Source organism: Corvus moneduloides, chromosome 1 (genome assembly GCF_009650955.1).
Source record: "Corvus moneduloides isolate bCorMon1 chromosome 1, bCorMon1.pri, whole genome shotgun sequence".
Taxonomy (NCBI): Eukaryota; Metazoa; Chordata; class Aves; order Passeriformes; family Corvidae; genus Corvus; species Corvus moneduloides.
Window position 1 is genome coordinate 157,026,134 of NC_045476.1, and position 18,556 is coordinate 157,044,689.

The following is an 18,556-nucleotide window of genomic DNA, read 5'->3' on the forward strand; positions in this document are numbered from 1 at the left end:
ACCCCAAAATACCTAGCTATGGCTTTTGGTAGAGTATGAATTGGATTACTGAACTGAAGAAAGAATTTCTATTGCCCCTGAATAACCCTTTCTCACCAGTTCAGCTGGAGTTCTCAAAGGAGATTATGAAGCAGAAGAGTACTAAAAAACTTTTCCTACTCTAGCAAATTAAATATGGTCTTAACTTCTAGCAAACTACTAAATTTGTAAAACAAAATTCCAATTTTGGGTTCTCAAAATGTTGTTAGAGGCTTTCTTTTGAAACATAAAAATAGCCACATAATACTTTCTTGAACTGATAAACCCCAATTCATTTTACAGCTGTTTCTGGTATGTTTTACTTAAATATCAACAAAATCAATTTTCATCACTGAAGTATAAGAAACTTGCTTGTACAAGGAGGCAAAATGAGCTGGAGTTTTAATTCAGTCACTTTATATTTACATTTATTTTTATGAGGTTTCACATGTATAACATGTTTTTCATCTTGGTTTTACTAATCCCAGTTTATCAATCACTGCATGAACTGACTCCTGCACACAGCTTTTCATTGCAACAGAACCTATATCAGCAGCATTCTGAAGAGGGAGCCAGAGGACTATGCATAATGCTTTCTTGAGCCAAAAGAATTCCTACTAACTCGTACCTTTGAAACAAGGCTTGTTTAAAAAGAAAAAAGAAAGAAAGAAAGAAAAAATATAAAAGAAATAATAATAACCAGCTACCCATCTCTGCTCCTTTTTAAATGCAGAGCACCCAATCAAAACCATTAACCCACCTTCTATTGCTTTTATCCAATGCAACTACTTCTTCATATAGTACTGCCCTACTTACAGGCCTTGACAACAATATTATTTTCATCACAAGACTCAAACGATAGATGAACTCTCTAGTATCATTAATATATTTCAAAACAGGCAGAACACCTTTAATGTGTTCTACACTTCTCATCAGTCTTGAAACTCAGATTTTGAAACTGCTTAACTAAGTTCTTTCAAATAGAAAAGCTTCTTGGAGCATCTGAATACTTCTAAAAGCATAAAACTAAATAGACACGCAACAAATACTATTCTCACTTTGTATCAGGCTTCACAGTCTATTGGGAAAATATTTATCATCAACTGAAATCACAGAAAAGCTAATTAAAAGCATGGTGCTAACAAACCAGCATCAGTGATTTGCAAATGAGAATAGTTAAGAATCTACAAGACATTAAAAATTACAGACACTTCCATAAACACAGAAACTAAGAGCACTCAAAGGTAGCTCTGTATATGGAAAATATTTGCTACACTGATTATTATTGCTAGGGAATTGGAACTGAGATTTTCTAAAATCCTGTATTTACAGCCAGGTTATTGGAAGGTGCACAGCTCTGTTACCCTATCTGCCTTTGGCACAGTGTTTAGAATGTAAGAGAAACTGAGGTAGAAATATTAGAGTTATAGCATTTTTAAAAGTGAGTTTTTATATTGATAGGTTTGATCATAATTTTTTACTGCATTCAAATTGATTATCAATTTATATTCTAGCCAACTAACCTCTCAACAAAGTAATTACTATAGCTCCAGTAAAACATCAACAGTGTCTTCAAACAAGCAAAATAATTATGTATCTCCACTCTTTTATGTAAGAAGGGAAATATATAATGTTATGAAGGGAGAGCAAATGTTGACAAAAAAAAAATCTACCTGTGGATATTTCTTTTCATTTATCTACTTTTTAAACTTTTAAACAAGTTCTAAATCTTATTTCACTTGTAAGTGCTTTCTATAAATTCAGTTGAGAACACTTTTTTGGCATTGTTCTAGTTGAATGTAACTGCTTGAAATATTACGACAGCAGGAAAATTTACCCATGGGAATTCTCCTAGAGGCCTTTGAGAAGGAGTATGACGGTCAAAGAACTGGAGAGCACATTAATCTGATGTATAATCAGAAGTAAAGAAAGAAAATTTTTAAGTCCAAATACTCCTAAACAGAAAAGCTTTTCTTATGCCAGACATTTTAACAGGGTTAATTACAAGAATTGCAAGACATCTCAAACTTGAAATTAAATGCTTTGGTTCTCACGTAAAACTGAAAACAATGTCTTACCTTGCCCCGAACTATATATTGCTTTCACAGATTTTTTCACCTTCTGTAGTGCAGTTCTGTCTTGATCCAATGCCTAGAATAGCAAGAAATAAACAAACTTTAAATATTTACTTCACTGATTGCCAGAATATACTAACAAATAAAAAGAAACCCACAAAATAAGGAGTTTCACAGGCTGGAAAAAGCTGCAGGTACAACTGATTCAGCCTGTGGGAAGGTCTGGGGTCTTTCAACCCCTTCAAGATGAATTAAAGAATTGAACTGAAAATGCTCTGACAACAGAGTAGAGCAGTACTGACAGTGCTAGAAGAAAAACACTATTTAAGTTTTGCAAAGGACAAAGCATTTATTCAAGTTGCATTATATTTTGGAAAATAAACCTAGAACAACAAGAAATAGCAGATGCTTCTACACTAGTCCTATAGTTTCCACTACAACTAAATTGCTTGTTAACATCTGTGGTTCTCCCACAGTAAGTGTTTAACTACAGACACAGATTATCACACTAACCTCTTGTACCAAATTCCACAACATAACAAAAGTACAGCAGATGAAAAGTAGCAAATCAAAATAAAAGAATAATATCTGATTTTGTGAAACGTAATGTGACTGAAAGAATATTTATAATAATAATATTCAAATATGAATTTTCAATATTACATCTTTAAGAATTTAAAATTTCTTGCAATAGCTCCAAAATCCAGGACAAAATGTTACTAAGTAATGATGAATTGAGGATTAGATTTCTAATCATGCATAGAAATGCTTAAATAGTTTGCTATATTTTTTCCCCATTTAGATCACAGGCAATTTCCCATCACCTAGGTAAAGTCAGATCAATAATTCCAAGTTTTAATGAAGCTGGCAGCGTTTGCCATATTATATTCACTTTCAAATCACTGGAGATTGGAGAACTTGCACTCAGAACCACTGTCAGGACAGCAGCCCAACTGAGCATGGGAGCTGGTAGAGACAACACCATTCATGCTGCAGAGACCCTTGCACAGCCACGTTATCCAAAAAGCTTAAACTCTGGGGCTCCTAGGGGTCTGAAGACTGGCAAAACAAGGGAGAACATCAGCTACTCCTACAGCAGTGTGTGTGTCCTCACAGAGGGACATCACCAGCAACACTGAGTGAAAGCCCGCCCCGTAAGCAGACCGTTCACTGTCGAAACTGAGATGGTTCTGACAGTGAAAGCCTTAGAAAACCTCACAGCACCTTCCAGTACCTGAAAAAGGGGGTCTGCAAGAGAGCTGGAAAGGGAGTTTTTGCAAGGGCATGGAGACGAGAAGGGGGAATGGCTTGAAACTGAAAGTAGGTTGAAATTAGATATTAGGTAGAGATTCTTTACTGTGAGGGTGGTGAGGCACTCGAACAGGTTACCCAGAGAAGCTGTGGATACTCCTAGAAGTGATCAAGGCCAGGCTGGATGGGGCTTTGGGCAACTTGGTCTGCTGGAAGGTGTCTGTGGCCATGGCAGCAGGCTAGGAACTAGATGATATTTAGTTTTCCTTCCAATCCAAGCCATTCTATGATTTTACAATTGAAGAACATTGCACTGGGCATTAAGAAGTTCCAAAAATCTACATCAGGAGCTCCAAGTAAGCTAGAGTGCTAAACATTAGAGATGATTAAATGTGAGGGTACCTCTCACAAGTAAGTTCCAAACACTGATGTTCCTGTGTGTGAACACTTAGAGTAGAGATTCATACAGAGAGAAAGCAATTAATATATAATAGTTCTATTTTGGAGTGGCCCAATTTTAACCATATAAAAATGTTATAGCTGAACAATACATGATAATCTGTAACAAAATAAAATTGAGTGTTTCTGTTCCTTAACTGGAAACAACCACTTTCTCAAATCACACAACCACTCCTGTGGCAGCTAAAACTAAAACATTTGGAACCACAAAAGCTATATAAATTCATTCTGATGTTATTTATCTCTGGGCTTTTTTTCATTTACAGCAGAACAATGGATTAAAACATTAAGAACTGCAAACATCATTACTTCTTTTGCTCCCCAGTAAAATAGTGGGTTTGACTTAACTTACATCTTGCCAGGAAAAGTTACCATTTTTAAATGTAATAAAATATTGGGAACTCAGTGTTCCTTTCCAAGACAGTGCACAGCAAGTGCTTCCCTTTGATTCCTCTGCAAATGCTGTCAAAAGCTTTTGCTTCTGCCTGCCTGCTATGTCAGGCAGTTGCTATCATACATTTCTACTGAAGCTCTCTCCACCTTCAACGACCAGAAAAAAATAATGACTCACTTGTCTACTGAGAGTTTGAACACGGGATAAGAATTTGAAACCAATATTTTGAAAGAAAGACAATGGTTAACATTGATGAGATGGAGAGATAAAACTTTATCCTCAGGTCTAGTGTTGAAGCAAACTGGACACGCAGGAGAAAGAAACAAAAATAAAAACTCCAGCAAACTTTTTCCTAAAGTTATCAATCTAAAAGACTATGACAAGCAGATTAGAAAAATCTTCCAAATTGAATTTGCTATTGAATTAGATTTAATCACTAATGTGAGAGCAGGAGGAAATGGAACATTCATTATTTTATAAGACAAATCACTGAGCAAAGCAATATACAAAGATGACATCCACAGCCTAAAGGTGCCAGTGATCTGAGTCAGAATGACATCACAGGCCAATTTTGTATTTTTATATTTGCAAATATGATTTTTATGTGAACTACTTCTTCATAGTCCAAAACTATAAATAAAACACACTTACATAGCAGGTACACAAAACCTGTTATCTAGGGTTGCTTGGGTGCTTTTGGGTGTTGAGGCTTTTTGGTTGGTTGTTTTTGTTTTGTTTGTTTTATATAAATGGAAATAGTTTGTTTCCAAACTTAATACATTCCTTTTAGATGTCTTTTGCTGATAATTTTTAGCTGCACTCTGCTGCAAAGGAAATAATCTGCACTCAATGCTCAATTCAATTATTATTCCAGAGTAATATTACCTTCTCAGCATGTTAAACCAGACAGGAACAGCCTTGCTTTCCCTAGTTAGGGAAAAACAAGCTTTTGCAGTATCCATTAATTTTAATTTTGAGTATTTAGAATACTAAATATTTTAACTGCCTATCATAGAAGACACAAAATCTGATCTTCCATTAAAAGTGGCATACATATATATTATTGAATATCGCAATGTCTTAGAGAACCAAGGGGTCTCTGTGACAATCTCTAGGTATTTAGTGGCACTCCTTCCTACCTACTAAACTCTCCTTACCACCACCCACCCCTGGCAAATGCTTTTTTCTTCATTTCCATGATACCATCTTGCAGGAGGCCTTTATAAGTTCCACAGAAGAACATTTTCTTACTCTCTCACACATTTTGGAAGGACAAATCATTTACTAAAGATACCTGCACCACAAATTTGCTACCTTATTAGCTGACCAAAGCTTTATTCTTGAAAATGGTCATTCTGGAGACAAGCTCAAAATAATGTAAAATCAGTGTTCACCAAAAAAAAGCCCAAGAAACAAAACAAAACAAAAAACAAAAAAAACCACCACCACCACAAAAAAAAAAAAAACAACAAAAAAACCCCCAAACAAACAAACAAAAAAAACCAACCAAAAAAACCCCAAAACCCAGAGAGAGAAATGAAGGGGAAAAAGGAGAAAGAACACAAAACATCCACCACATTTAATCTGCTTAAATAAAATGAAGTAAGGAAAGGTCCTTGCTCCTCATTCTCAGCAGATTCTCTGGCACATGCCCTGTTGAGGTTTCCAGTTGCTACATTCCCTTATATTGAAGCTTATGCTCAAGAAGAAAATCTCCTGATCATTCAGCAGCAGTTCTTCTAACTAATCAGTGTGGAATTCCCCACATATATTCCCCAGATATAATTTCTCCTTTCTGCTAAAATATGGCTACTTTGAACCTAGCCAGCCATTTCAAACCACCAACCTGGTTCAAATCTGCACTGGTGAAGAAAGCAGCATCTCTGCTCCCTCATCCCAGAGCACTATTGTGGAGTCAATGGTCCCGTGAAAGCCAGGGGCTCCTTTTGAGCACTATGGATTCAGCTCACCTTCCATCAGTGCAGTACACACTGATAGACATTTGTACTTACAGATACCATTTCACATTCAGAGAAGGTACTTCTTGCAGCATCCTCCCTCCCAAGATGTACATTTATTGGTAGCTATTCATACTAGTGAATGGAAAACTTGTCCACTTGAGGCTATAAAATCAAATACATTTTGGGGTGGTAAGTCCCCCCAGTGGATCATTTCACTTATGTGGATCATTTCACTGATGTAGATCACTGAGGAGCTGCACATGCACTTTTACCAGCCTAACACAGCACACAGAGCAGAGCTGGGTCAGAAGACCTATATGCTGACATTCCCTAACCCACACCAGTCCTCTCTGCTAGACATTTTCCACTGCTGCTCACACAGACAGATACTGCTCTTCCCTCTCCTCAACCCTGAAGAGCTTGATCTCTTCTCAGTGAAAGGTATTTCTATTTTGGGACCATGTTCTGTTTTAATAGCTTCTAAATTTTAAACCAGAAATTATACTACAGTGCAGTGTGGAAAGTGGTAGATTCTGGTTTGCTATCTATCTCTGAAGTAGTGAAAACTGGCAGGTCCACATCTAGATAGACCACTAATTGTTTCTTTAAAACCTTGTATCCTTTTATGCTGTATAGATATGTATATATTCATGTGCATGTGTGTGCACAAATACTAATATATATTAGAGTGTATTGGCTGGTATCCTTGCCCATGGCAGGGGGGTTGGAACTGGAGGATCTTTAAGGTCCCTTCCAACCCAAGCCATTCTGTGATTCTATATTTGTCCTGATGTGTTTGTACACAAAAGTCTGCATACTATAATCATACTTCTGAGTATGTGAGGTGCTTATTGCTACTACACATGAAAATCATGGTTTAAAAAGCACATAAACCTTTCTTTCTAGATTAACACAAAACTACTGTCCAGAAACCAATCACAAAAATTCTTTTTATGCATATTAAATTTAGCTTTTCTAGAAATCAGCACCAACCCAGAGGCATACATTTGCACAAAGGATGCTACTGCTCCTTGAGCCCACTAGAGCTACTAAAACATCAAATATATCTTGTGTACCTCACAAACCTTTACAATTTAAAGAGGGGTAAAAAACCTGCTAATTTCTGTTCCAGCTTTACAATAATAAAAGACAAAAGTGGTTCAAGACACTGACCATCGCATTAATATGTCAGTATATATTATTGAATATTATTAATCCCTTCAAGTAGATTATTATCCAAAGGAGATGCATTTTCCAACTGGAACAAACTGCTCATTCTTATATCAGAGGAAATTTAGAATTTCACACCATTTGCAGGAGTTTTGCCCTAAAAGATTCCATATCTTACTGCCACCAGAACCCACCCACAAAAATATATAGCAGAGAAGAAATGTTTTAAACCATTACAACATTTTGCACAAGAAAAACCCATGACAGAACCTTGAAGGTGATTAGAGCATGCACAATCTACGTACTCATCACAAAAAACCCTCCCTCCAAGTATTTTAAAAAATTAATTTCTTATATTAAAAAAATAATCCACGTGAAATATAAAAATATTTGAGGTTATACACACAAATGGGTGTAATGAATGCTTGGTAGTCACATGCCTGTATTGTCAGATACAAGAATAATTATTTCATGGAATGCACATGGATGATTTATTAGCTTCAAGGGACTAAAAGTAGTAAATCTTTCACTTAGCAATTTACACACTTCTCTAACCCTGGCACAGAAATTACTGCTGTCTATACTACAAAACATGCTTGCACTTTGCTCAAGTCCCATTTACAGAACCCATGGAATGAAGCAGAGCAATAGCACCTTACAAAGCCATGGCTGTTCAGAAGCAGTATCAGCTTTCCTCACAGTAAAATTGGATATACAATAAACACAGACTAGACAGCTAGTAAGTTACTGCATGCCACTGAAATTGCAACAACACAAACCCCTATAATTGCCACCGTGAAATAAAACCAAAAGAGAAGATTAGCATCAAGTGTTGGTCTCCAGTAGCTCACTCATTCAGATATGAGTAGACTACCAAACCCACCTAACTCTGAACACAGAGAAGTGACTCAAACCACACTACTTGTCTTTCCTTCTCCACTCAATTCATACTGGTCCTGCCAGTGAATGAACAGAACAATGAAACTTGTTTCCAATTGTTGGCCTCAGCACATGTCTACATGACAAAAATAGGGGTGTTAAAGTGTTAAGAATTTTCTAGAGACAATCTCTTTGTATAAAAGATGGCTACAGAAAGGTCCAGTTTGAACTTTTCCTGAATTACTTAAAAAACCCAAAAGGGTCCCAATGAGAGGAAGCAAACCAAAACAACACATCAACAAGCACTTATCACTGTAATAACTGATGCCAGCATCATTTCATACACAGCCATTTACTAGCTGCTCCCAAAAGAAGACCAATTAAAAGGTAACATTATTTTTAAAATCTTATCTTTTCTCTGAAAATTGCAAGCTTTGAGTGTTTTAACCATAACCTAATGAAAAGGGCATTCAGTGATCAAACTGAGTAAATACATTTTTCCAGAAAATTTTTTTTCAGATGATGCCAAAACTTAACATAGATCCCATCAGCTGAACTTTCCTCATATCAGCTCTTAGCTACATGGTCTGATGCAATGCAACAGCCGCTCTCCAAACTCCACGTATGTGACAAAAAACACAAACCTCCAGAGCTGTAAAGGTCAGAATAGATGAGCCAGCTCACTTGTGTGGGCTCTTAAAAGAGCTGCAAAAATGTTAGCCACTTAATTATTCCCCAAGTATTACTCAAATGGAAGCACAGTAGATATTGCTTGTAAAAGTGCAGTATTGCTAATTGTAATGTGTTTTGACAATTAGATCCTTCTTTGCAACCAGACTCCTACCCAGCAGCCTTTTCTGCAAGACCAAGAATGTAGACACTAATCACTATCTATGTATGATTACTTTTGCATAAAATGATGTTAGCATCACATTTTTTCTAATGAACATGGATTGGATGTTGGATTTTGTGCATGCTCTGACACACCTGGGAAAGCGTAACAATATTTTGGGCAGTTTCTTCCTTTAAGTTCTCAGCTGAGTTACATCAATACTTCTGAATTTAACTCATTTTGTGCACAAGGTACATTTAGAGATATCTGAAAAATAAGCTAAGATATTTGTTTCCAGGAATGTTGATGACACCGATCAGATTTATTTTCTAATTTCTGTTGTGTAGGAGATGCTGAAAAGCCCACAAATAGTGACAACACTTGAAACCATCCAGTGACAGATAAAAAATTTCCCCCACAGGCTCTAAACCAGTTTCACTGGGTAGAAACTAATCTTGGGGATAAATATCAGAGAATGGTTTGGAAAACATAATCTAGTTCCAGTGCTCCTGACAAGGGCAGGGACACGTTTCACTAGACCAGATTGCTCAAAGCCCCATCCAACCTGGCATTGAACACTTCCAGGTATATGGCATCCACAGCTTCTCTGGGCACAATGGGGCATCCACAACTACTTAGTGACAATATTCTTACCTTTACACTGGCAACAACACACCTTGAACTAGCTACAACTGCTAGAACAGCTATCATTCACTACATACAAACCCCCTTCTTAAATTAGTAGCAGTAAAGCTGAATAGTATGAAAACCTAGAACAGCAAAATCAGTGAAAAAATCTTCCCAGTTTAAACATCACTGCAGCACAATTTCACCTATTTCTTACCCCAGGTGCTGGATAAACACATTGGCATGACTGCTGGGATAAAACATGGCTCCAGCTCAGAAACCAGCACACCCATAGGCAGGCCCGCAGCTCCCGAAGATGCCATCATACACATGTCCCAGGTTGCACACACGGCTTTTGCCGGCATTAAGGCTGCATAGCATCAGCAAGTGGTTGCACAGAATATAACCAAAAAATCTTCCTACATACAAATGTTGCTGTGTTTAAAAATAATGAGTGCTGTTGCACTCTACTTTTTAGAAAGTCATGGCATGCTATCAGTCTTTTTTCCTCAGAGGTGATCCTGCTTGTCCACATTAGCAATCTATTAAGTACTGTTTTAAAAGCACAAAGGGAATGAACCTAAACTAATAAAAGCCTTTTCTCTCACTGTGTTCTTGTGAACCTCTCCTTATGCTTTTTACAAAAGCCAGGGAAAATACATTGATTTGGGTATGAGTATTGGCTACCAAATACTACCCTACAAAATAACATTTTTTCCAGCATAATTCATTGAAGATTCTTGTCATTTAAAAAACCCAACACAGTATGAAGTGCCATTTTCATTTAACAAAAATCTAATCTGAAAAGCTTATATGCGAGAGACATACCCAAACACTAACAAACACAAAAAAATAGAACAAGGTTATTTTTGAGAACAATCAAACAATAAACTCATCAGAAGATGGTGAATATTTGAGGCAAGGTCTTTCAAAAGGAAACAAAGTGAGGAGAAGATGATATACAAACAGCATAAACATAATCACACTCCATACATGTGCTAACAGACATAGGGTCATTAGAAATGTGATTCTTAGCAACTTGAACTGGAAAAAAGCACAGAAGTCTCTGGAAAATTTCTTCCTCCATGATATCAGACTGTAAATTTCACTAACAGGAGAGCTCTTCAGTTGCAGCACCACAGTTAAATACTACAAAATATTTTTTGTCCCGTTAACTCTTTTCTTTCTTTTTCTGAAGCCACAAAATATTTTGCAGCAGGCTCTGCATTTAAGCCGTTATCCCAGTAACTCACAGGCATTTTCTGCTCAGGGAGGGAAGATGCTCTAGATCAGAACTAGTTATTCTTACTGGCAGCAAAACTCTTCAAATATTGTACACAGTTTCCGTGAATGCTACAAAAGTCAAAAGTGACAAAAGGGGGATAAATGCAGCCTGTCTGTGGTGCTGCAGGCACACAGCACACTCAAACCTCATGGCTCCATAAACTCCAATCCCAAGTGGCATTGTCAGGATCTTCTGCCAGCCATTACTATTACTAGTAGAAATCCTTTCAAGAAAAAAAAAATTGCCCTGGCTGAGGTGAGGGACCAGAAATGATCTCTTACTTGAGAACAGAAACAACTCATGCTCCTCCTCCTCCTAACTCCTGAAGAAATATTTAAATGCATACATTGATGGATGACTGCAATATTCCATTTCAGAATTATTCCATTCAGAGAAAAAAGTGAGTATATTAATGTACTAATATTTTTTTGTGCCCAAAAAAGAAATTTAAAATTGTGTCTATTTTTTTCAAAGCTGCAGATTTCAAGACTTTCATTAGGTTAATTAAAAAAAAAAAAAAAAAAGGATTTCCAGTACAACACAGACCTTGAAGACTATTACAGCATTATGGGACACTGTTAGAGCTCAGTTTTATTCTGCTATTGGAGACTGCAATGATGGCAGACTCAGTAAGATTTCATCTTACATCATGTTAAACGTTCAACCACCACCACTTATGAAATTCAGAGCTACATTTGGGTAACCAGCTAAGTGCTATCATCTTACAATCAATCCTCATTACAGGGTATAACACAGAATGACACTATGGGATAATAACAGGAAGAAAAATAAAAGCACATCTAGAACCAATCTAGAAAATAAGCATATATTCATTTTTTTTTCTGTTTTAAGATAAATTTAAAAATGGAAATGAGAAGTTTTACTCCATACAGTAGGAGTTGTGTTTCTAATTCTAATTCTACTTAGCCTAGACTAGAGAATTACAAAATGTATAAATGAGGGACTTTGAGTCCCCCTTCAAAAAAGGAAAATAAAATCACAAGAGCATAATTTAGATGTGAAGCAGTATTTTTTTTTTCATCTCAATGTCATGTTCTTTGATATAAACATATTCTCTGGACATACATAATTTAGTTGGAAAATTACAGAAAAGGAAACACCATAATCAGGATAGTCAAGTCCAGTACTTTAATAAAAGCCTCATCTAAAATCTTCTATTTTCTTCTACATTGCCTTTCAATCCACATGCAAAAATAGCATAAATTTATAGTAGAAAATGAGGATGTATACCTAATCTTCACTGCGGTACAGGAAACCTACAGACCTCTAAAAGCAATATAGGCTGAAAAAACCAAGCCATAGATGTGTGTAATACATACAATTTAATGATATATATGTTTAATTACCAGAAAAATTTTATATACAACTTAAGACCAGAGTAAAATCTGCTTTCTCAATATACAAGTGAAAAGAAGTGAGATGAGAAGGGATATCGAAACTAAAGCAAAGACCTGTGTTTGACTATACTCTCTAGGGTTTATTTCGGGGATGCTGGCACACATTATGACCACTTGCAAACTGATTATGCATAAAAAAGAATTTCTGACTCATGTACAAGTGTATAAGCTACAGCAATCAATCAAGGGTTCAAGAAGAGGATATTTTAACACCACTGAAATCCTACAGTGTAAAGGCAACCTAAATTCCCCAAATTGTGTATATGACCTGCCAAGGTCATTGGGACAACACAGAATCTTCCACCTTCTCTCCCATACTTTAAATACAGTGCTGATTGTAAAGGTATTGTTTTAAAACCACAGTGGAACTTAGAAGAATCTAGCTGCAATATTCATCATTTTGGAAAACATTATGAGTACTTTGCAAGCAAACTGCCACTTATTTCACAACATTTTTTAACCTAGTATTGTGTTTGGTAAAAAGAGTCCCATGCTATTTCTCTTTTATTACTGCATTAGAGAACAGATGCCCTTGGAGAATATTCTGTAAATGTTTTTAATAATATTAAGCTTCGGACATAATTTATAGCCAAGATCCTAAGCATAGCTAAATCACACTAGCAACAACTTTCTTTAAAATACTCAGACAAAAAGCATTCAAACTCCACAGATGCAAAAGCAAAAGTTAGTCAAAGAACACAATTTCCCCGTATATGCAAGACCTGAAGGAGAAGGTTCAAGTTCAGTGGAGGTGGAGAAGACCATGCACAATTATCCTTCTCTTCCTCAAGCTTAAAACACTTTTGCTAACACTTGTACTAGACACTCACAATGACTATAAAATAATTGTGTACCAAACTCTGCTGTGTTTATCTTTGTTTTATCTAAACAACAGTCTAACTGATGAAGGCTGAGAGAGGTGGGGGAAGAGAAGGCTCTGGGGTGACATAGCACCTTCCAGTACCTAAAGGGGCTACAAGACAGCAGGAGTGGGACTTTCTATAAGGGCATGGAGTGATAAGGACAAGGGGGAATGGCTTTAAACTGAAGGAGGGTAGAATTAGTTTGGATGTTAGGAAGCAATTCTTTACAGTGAGGGTGGTGAGGCACTGGATCAGGCTGCCCAGAGAGGTTATGGGTGCTCCATCCCTGAATGTCTTCAAGGCCAGGTCGGAAAGGTATTTGAGCCACCTGGTTTAGTGGAAAGTGTCTCTGCCCAGGGCAGAGAGTTGGAACTGGATAGTCTTCAAGGTCCCTTCCAACCCAAATTATTCTATGATTCTATGAAGACGATATATGTCACTTCAAAAGAACAGAGGTTGGCAATAGCCTTCTCTAAAATAAGGAATATAATTTTTGTTTCATAATAGAGAAAGGAATGTGGGAAAGCAAATGAAAACCAGGATTGCTACCACAGGGTAACAAAAGTGCATGGACAAAGCTGATTATTACCATGTAGTTTTTCATGCTTGTATAGTATGCAACTAGAACATATAGATTCCACTTAAACATAGGACAAAGTAATGCCATAATTTAAAATCCATCCAAAAGACCAGTAATTACATACTTAAGTATACTTAATCAGAAACCAAGTTATTCACATTTTAGTCTAATATTTTTTCTTCTTTTAACTATACAATTCCCCCACCCAAAGCACAAAATTAAGACTAATACTAAAACCCATTAATTTATAGTATTTATCATAAAATTACCTTGGTTCTCAAAATCGATTTATTCATTTCAGCCCACTCTAAATATTATATTAGCTAAATCTAATGGATGCAGCTAGTGCTTAAATAAAATTAACCTCAGTCAACATCAGTCTTAAAGACAATCAAGAAGTTTCCACAATCAAGGAATAATCTTACATAAAAACTAGACAGACTAAGACACTAGAACAATAAGAGATTGATAGGCTGCAGTATTAAGTAACAGCACAATAGCTCTCACAAAGTTGTAAAGAAGAAGCTGTAAACACAACAGAAACTTCTGAATTTATGCAACAGTGTATTCTCTTGACAAACATCTTCAAATTTTGATACTATGGGACATGACACAATGTTATCACTAATAAATATAGTACCATTTCATGATCATTTTTACTGAGACAGAAAGACACTTTCTTCCTTTTTACATTTCTGCAGCTTCCTCATAGTATTTTTAATAAAAATTTAATACCTCCAAATGTAATTTAATTCAGTGGAGGCATATCAATGAAAATGGATTTTTCATCATTTCCTTAGGAAGTAACAACTTCTTCACATATCAGAAAATACAACAGATGTCCCACAATATACACCAAATATATCTGTATGGTTAGAAGATTCACTTTGAAACACAGAATGAATGTACAGAAAAAATGGTGAGTAATACAATGAAAATTTGGACAGGAAAGATGAAAGTGTTAAACGAATGAAGGTTAAAAGCAATAGCATTTCACATTCCAGCTGGTATTTTATGATTGAAAGCAACAGGACAACAGGCATCCCTGCAGGTTTTAGTGGAAAGTTAGAGTGATCATTTGCCTCAGTGGACCTTAAAAACATGGTTTTCCTGTTTCCCCTCTTCCAACCACTCATTCCCACTACTTTCTTTGTACCAGCACACTAGTGATCACAAAGTCAAGAACTTAGATCAGACTAAAGTTGCCTTTTTTTTGGTGCGTTATGGCCATTGCAAAGGAGGATGCACAACTGCACACATGGTGGCTTTAACCCCTTCAATGGATGCACAAACTTGCACACACAGATCAGTGTGTTCTTGTGGCCAAGAAGACCAAAGGTATCCTGAGGTGCATCAGGAGGACCCTTGCCAGCAGGTTGAGGGAGGTGATCCTGCCCCTCTGCTCAGCCCTGGTGAGGTCTCACCTGGAATGCTGTGCTCTGTTCTGGTCTCCTCAGGACAAGGCAGATGTGGAGCTCCTGAAATGTGTCCAGTGGAGGAAAACAAAGATAATTAAGGGACTGGAGCATCTCTCTTACGAGGAAACGCTGAGGGAGCTGGGCCTGTTCAGCCTCAAAAAGAGGTGACAGAGAGGGGACCTCATCAATGTCTATCAGTATCTGCAGGGAAGTGTCAGAAGATGGACCAGGCTCTGGTCAGTGGTGCCCAGCAATAGGACAAGAGGCAACGGGCAGAAACTGATGCCCAGGAAGTTCCACCTGAACATGAGGAAGAACTTCCTTACTGTCTGGGTGACTGAACACTGGAACAGATTGTCCAGAGAGGGTGTGGAGTCTCTCTCACTAAAGATATTCAAGAAACTTCTGGACACAATCCTGTGCCGTGTGCTCTGGAATGACCCTGCTTGAGCAGGGACATTGGACCAGAAGACCCACTGTGGTCCCTTCCAACCTTACCCATTTTGGGACTCCGTGAAAATTGCTGTGTGATCCAAGAAGACAGATTGTATTTCATATTTCAACTACATAAAGATCCATTCCATCTGAGCTGCATCCCTTGCAATCCACCTACTTTTAATCTGTGAAGATACACTATGAGACTGTAAAACTAGAATGCTTAGAAAACAACTCTGCCAGAAGGGAGCAATATCCATGCACACAGAGGTTGAATTCCAGCTTCTCCTTCACCAAGCAGGGGTGACTCTGTCTATAGATTTCCTGTTTAAATCTCATATTGTTTCTCTTGATTTTAAAATGGTTCTACCTTTCAGAAATTCAGTCAACTATTTAAACTACAGTAACTCACTGCTGTTCCTTACGCCATTTCTCATGATTTTCACAAGTGCATAAACCATGGCTGAAGGATGGTCTGAAGTTTTACATTTGCAGCTACAGAGTTACTGCACTTGACAATATCAATGGAGCAAAATCTGAAAAGCACTTTATGCAACTTCCAGTGTTCTGTATTATTAACTGTCTGGTAACCTGGTTTAAATACCTCCTGCTGCTTTTATAAGATCATTTATCTGCTACACCAGACATCACTCCAAGCAGACAGCACTTCCTCTCAGCACACTTCTTGCTCAGAGAAAGGTGGTATTTAATAACGGGGAGTTTAGTTCTGGAGGCCAGATGCTGGCCTCAATAGAGCACTAAACAGACAACAAACACTAAGTGGTGCAACAGAAGTTGTGGGAAATTGACAGGAGCTTTTCTAGAAATACTTCACCTTGAATTTCCTTTCACAGAGCAGCTCCTTCAAAAGTCTCACCTATTCCTCTTTCTTACCCAAGACAGTAAGTATAGCCCTTCAGATCTCTGCAGAGCAGCCACAGCAGGCACAAACTCCATCTCTAGAGAGGAGCACATGGCAAGACAGAGGCCAAGCACCCTGCCTGGCCTCAGAGGTCTATAAAAATCCCAAATGGCAAAGTGGGGTGGATATCCAATGGCTGAACACAGTCTGTTCTAACATAAAGGGCAGAGGACTTTAAACAAACCAGCAGGCAGCAAATTAAGAAAAAAAAAAAAAAAAAGGTATATTGCTTTGTATCACATAGGGTGAGCTGTGGAACTCCTTGTGAATTCAAAAATTATGCATACTTTGAAAAATAGAAGACAAAATGGGTAAAGTCATGGAAGAAAAATTCAGTATGGCCTTTAAATATAAATTTAATATCTTCATTCTGACATATCCTGAGCTTCATGTTACTGGAGGTCATATTGGAAAAGATATCGCTACAACTGCCCTTTTCCTACACTCTTCTCTTATCCTCTACTGTTGGCAATGTCAGAAAAGCTCCTGGGCTTTTATCGACTCCTGGACTACACCATCACAGCTGTTCTTCCCCTCACTAATGGCATTTCTGTTATGTCAGCTGTAACAAGAAGGAATTCACCAGCAGATAACCATATATGCACAATACCAGACAAACCTCAGTAAAAAGATGGAAATAAAAAGCCCACAAAAGCCCTGTAGAAAATTAAGACATTTTTTGCTCTTCAGATCTGAGAAACAGATATCATTGGAAATGCCCCAAAAGTTATTTACATAGAGAAGAGGGAAGATTTTCTGAAAGGTTTAACAGTAACTAAGTAGCAAGGAATTAACTGAACAATTACATTCACCACAGCAATGAAACGTCATATATTTTGGTTTTTAATTGTACATAACCCTTAGACATTACTCCAGTTCTACAAATTATATTGATGTGCTCCATCAAAATCAAATTATTAAACTCAAAGCAAAATACACAATTTGTTCAAAATTCCATTGCATATTTTACAGTATGTTTTAAACTAAAAAAGAGAACAGAACCTGATTGTTTAATGTATAGATTGGAGAATGTTGTATATCATAGAAAAAGACAAGCTGTGATTTCTTGCCAGTCTTTACAAGGATAGCTGTCTGATATTGTAACTTTTGCCCTATACCGACCAAGAGCGAAAGTTAATTAACTTCTTTATATGACTCAAGGACATCCAGTCTTTATGAAGCGAATGGAAAGTTACTGAACTAATGCATGAAATTGAAACACTAAGAGTAGAAAGTTTTCCCAGAAAGCCATTTTGTTTTAATAAAATCCATAATCCTTTAGAAAAAAATGAACTGACTGTTATTAAGTTAGCTCTTAGCCTTTTAACATTAACATTTTTAATATAGATTTTTTTATACATATACTTTTTTGGAAAGAAGCTTGGTGCATCAGACACTGGAGAAACCTACCAATTAGAACAAGTAATGCTTCATTTGAGAAGTATCTACCCTGACCCAGAATGTTTTGACAAACAAACAAACAAAAAAAATTTTTGGTGAACATCTACCAGGAAAACACAATAAAATTCCAGTTTGTATCATCACAGGTTTGGACTAAATTGAGGGTAGGGAAAAGACATGGTAGTGATGCTACCTTTAAATCAGAAGGTCTTGGTTTAATCACAACAGCGTTTATGCAACTCCAGCTGAAAATATCCCTGTTCAAAAACCGGTGGAACTGCATACCAAGAGAAATATCACTGCAAACTGCTTCTACACTCTTTCCATAAGCATCCATTTCTCACCTTGGCTAGAGACAGCTATGGGATGAGCAAGCAAAGGTACTTACATTCCCATGACCATAAATCTTTCCTTGTGAATTCACAAGAGAATATTGTAGGATTCTATTTTTGTCTTGGCTTATTACAAGTTACCAGCACGAAGCTAGAACAGAGTAAATCCTACACCTGGCAACTGCAGTGTTTCAAAGCTTTCATGAACGTCGCATTGTTTGCCTGCCTGCAAGCCA

General features: G+C 37.0%; 1 protein-coding gene across 6 annotated transcripts in view; it reads right to left on the reverse strand.

Moving 5' to 3' along the window:
- ASAP1 (ArfGAP with SH3 domain, ankyrin repeat and PH domain 1) overlaps window positions 1-18,556 on the reverse strand; it is a 153,434-nt gene that overhangs the window by 75,752 nt on the left and 59,126 nt on the right. For all 6 annotated transcript variants that reach the window (XM_032133433.1, XM_032133409.1, XM_032133426.1 and 3 more), the window contains one exon: window positions 2,097-2,169. In XM_032133433.1, the coding sequence (XP_031989324.1) occupies window positions 2,097-2,169 (73 nt within the window). The remainder of the gene's footprint in view (window positions 1-2,096; window positions 2,170-18,556) is intronic.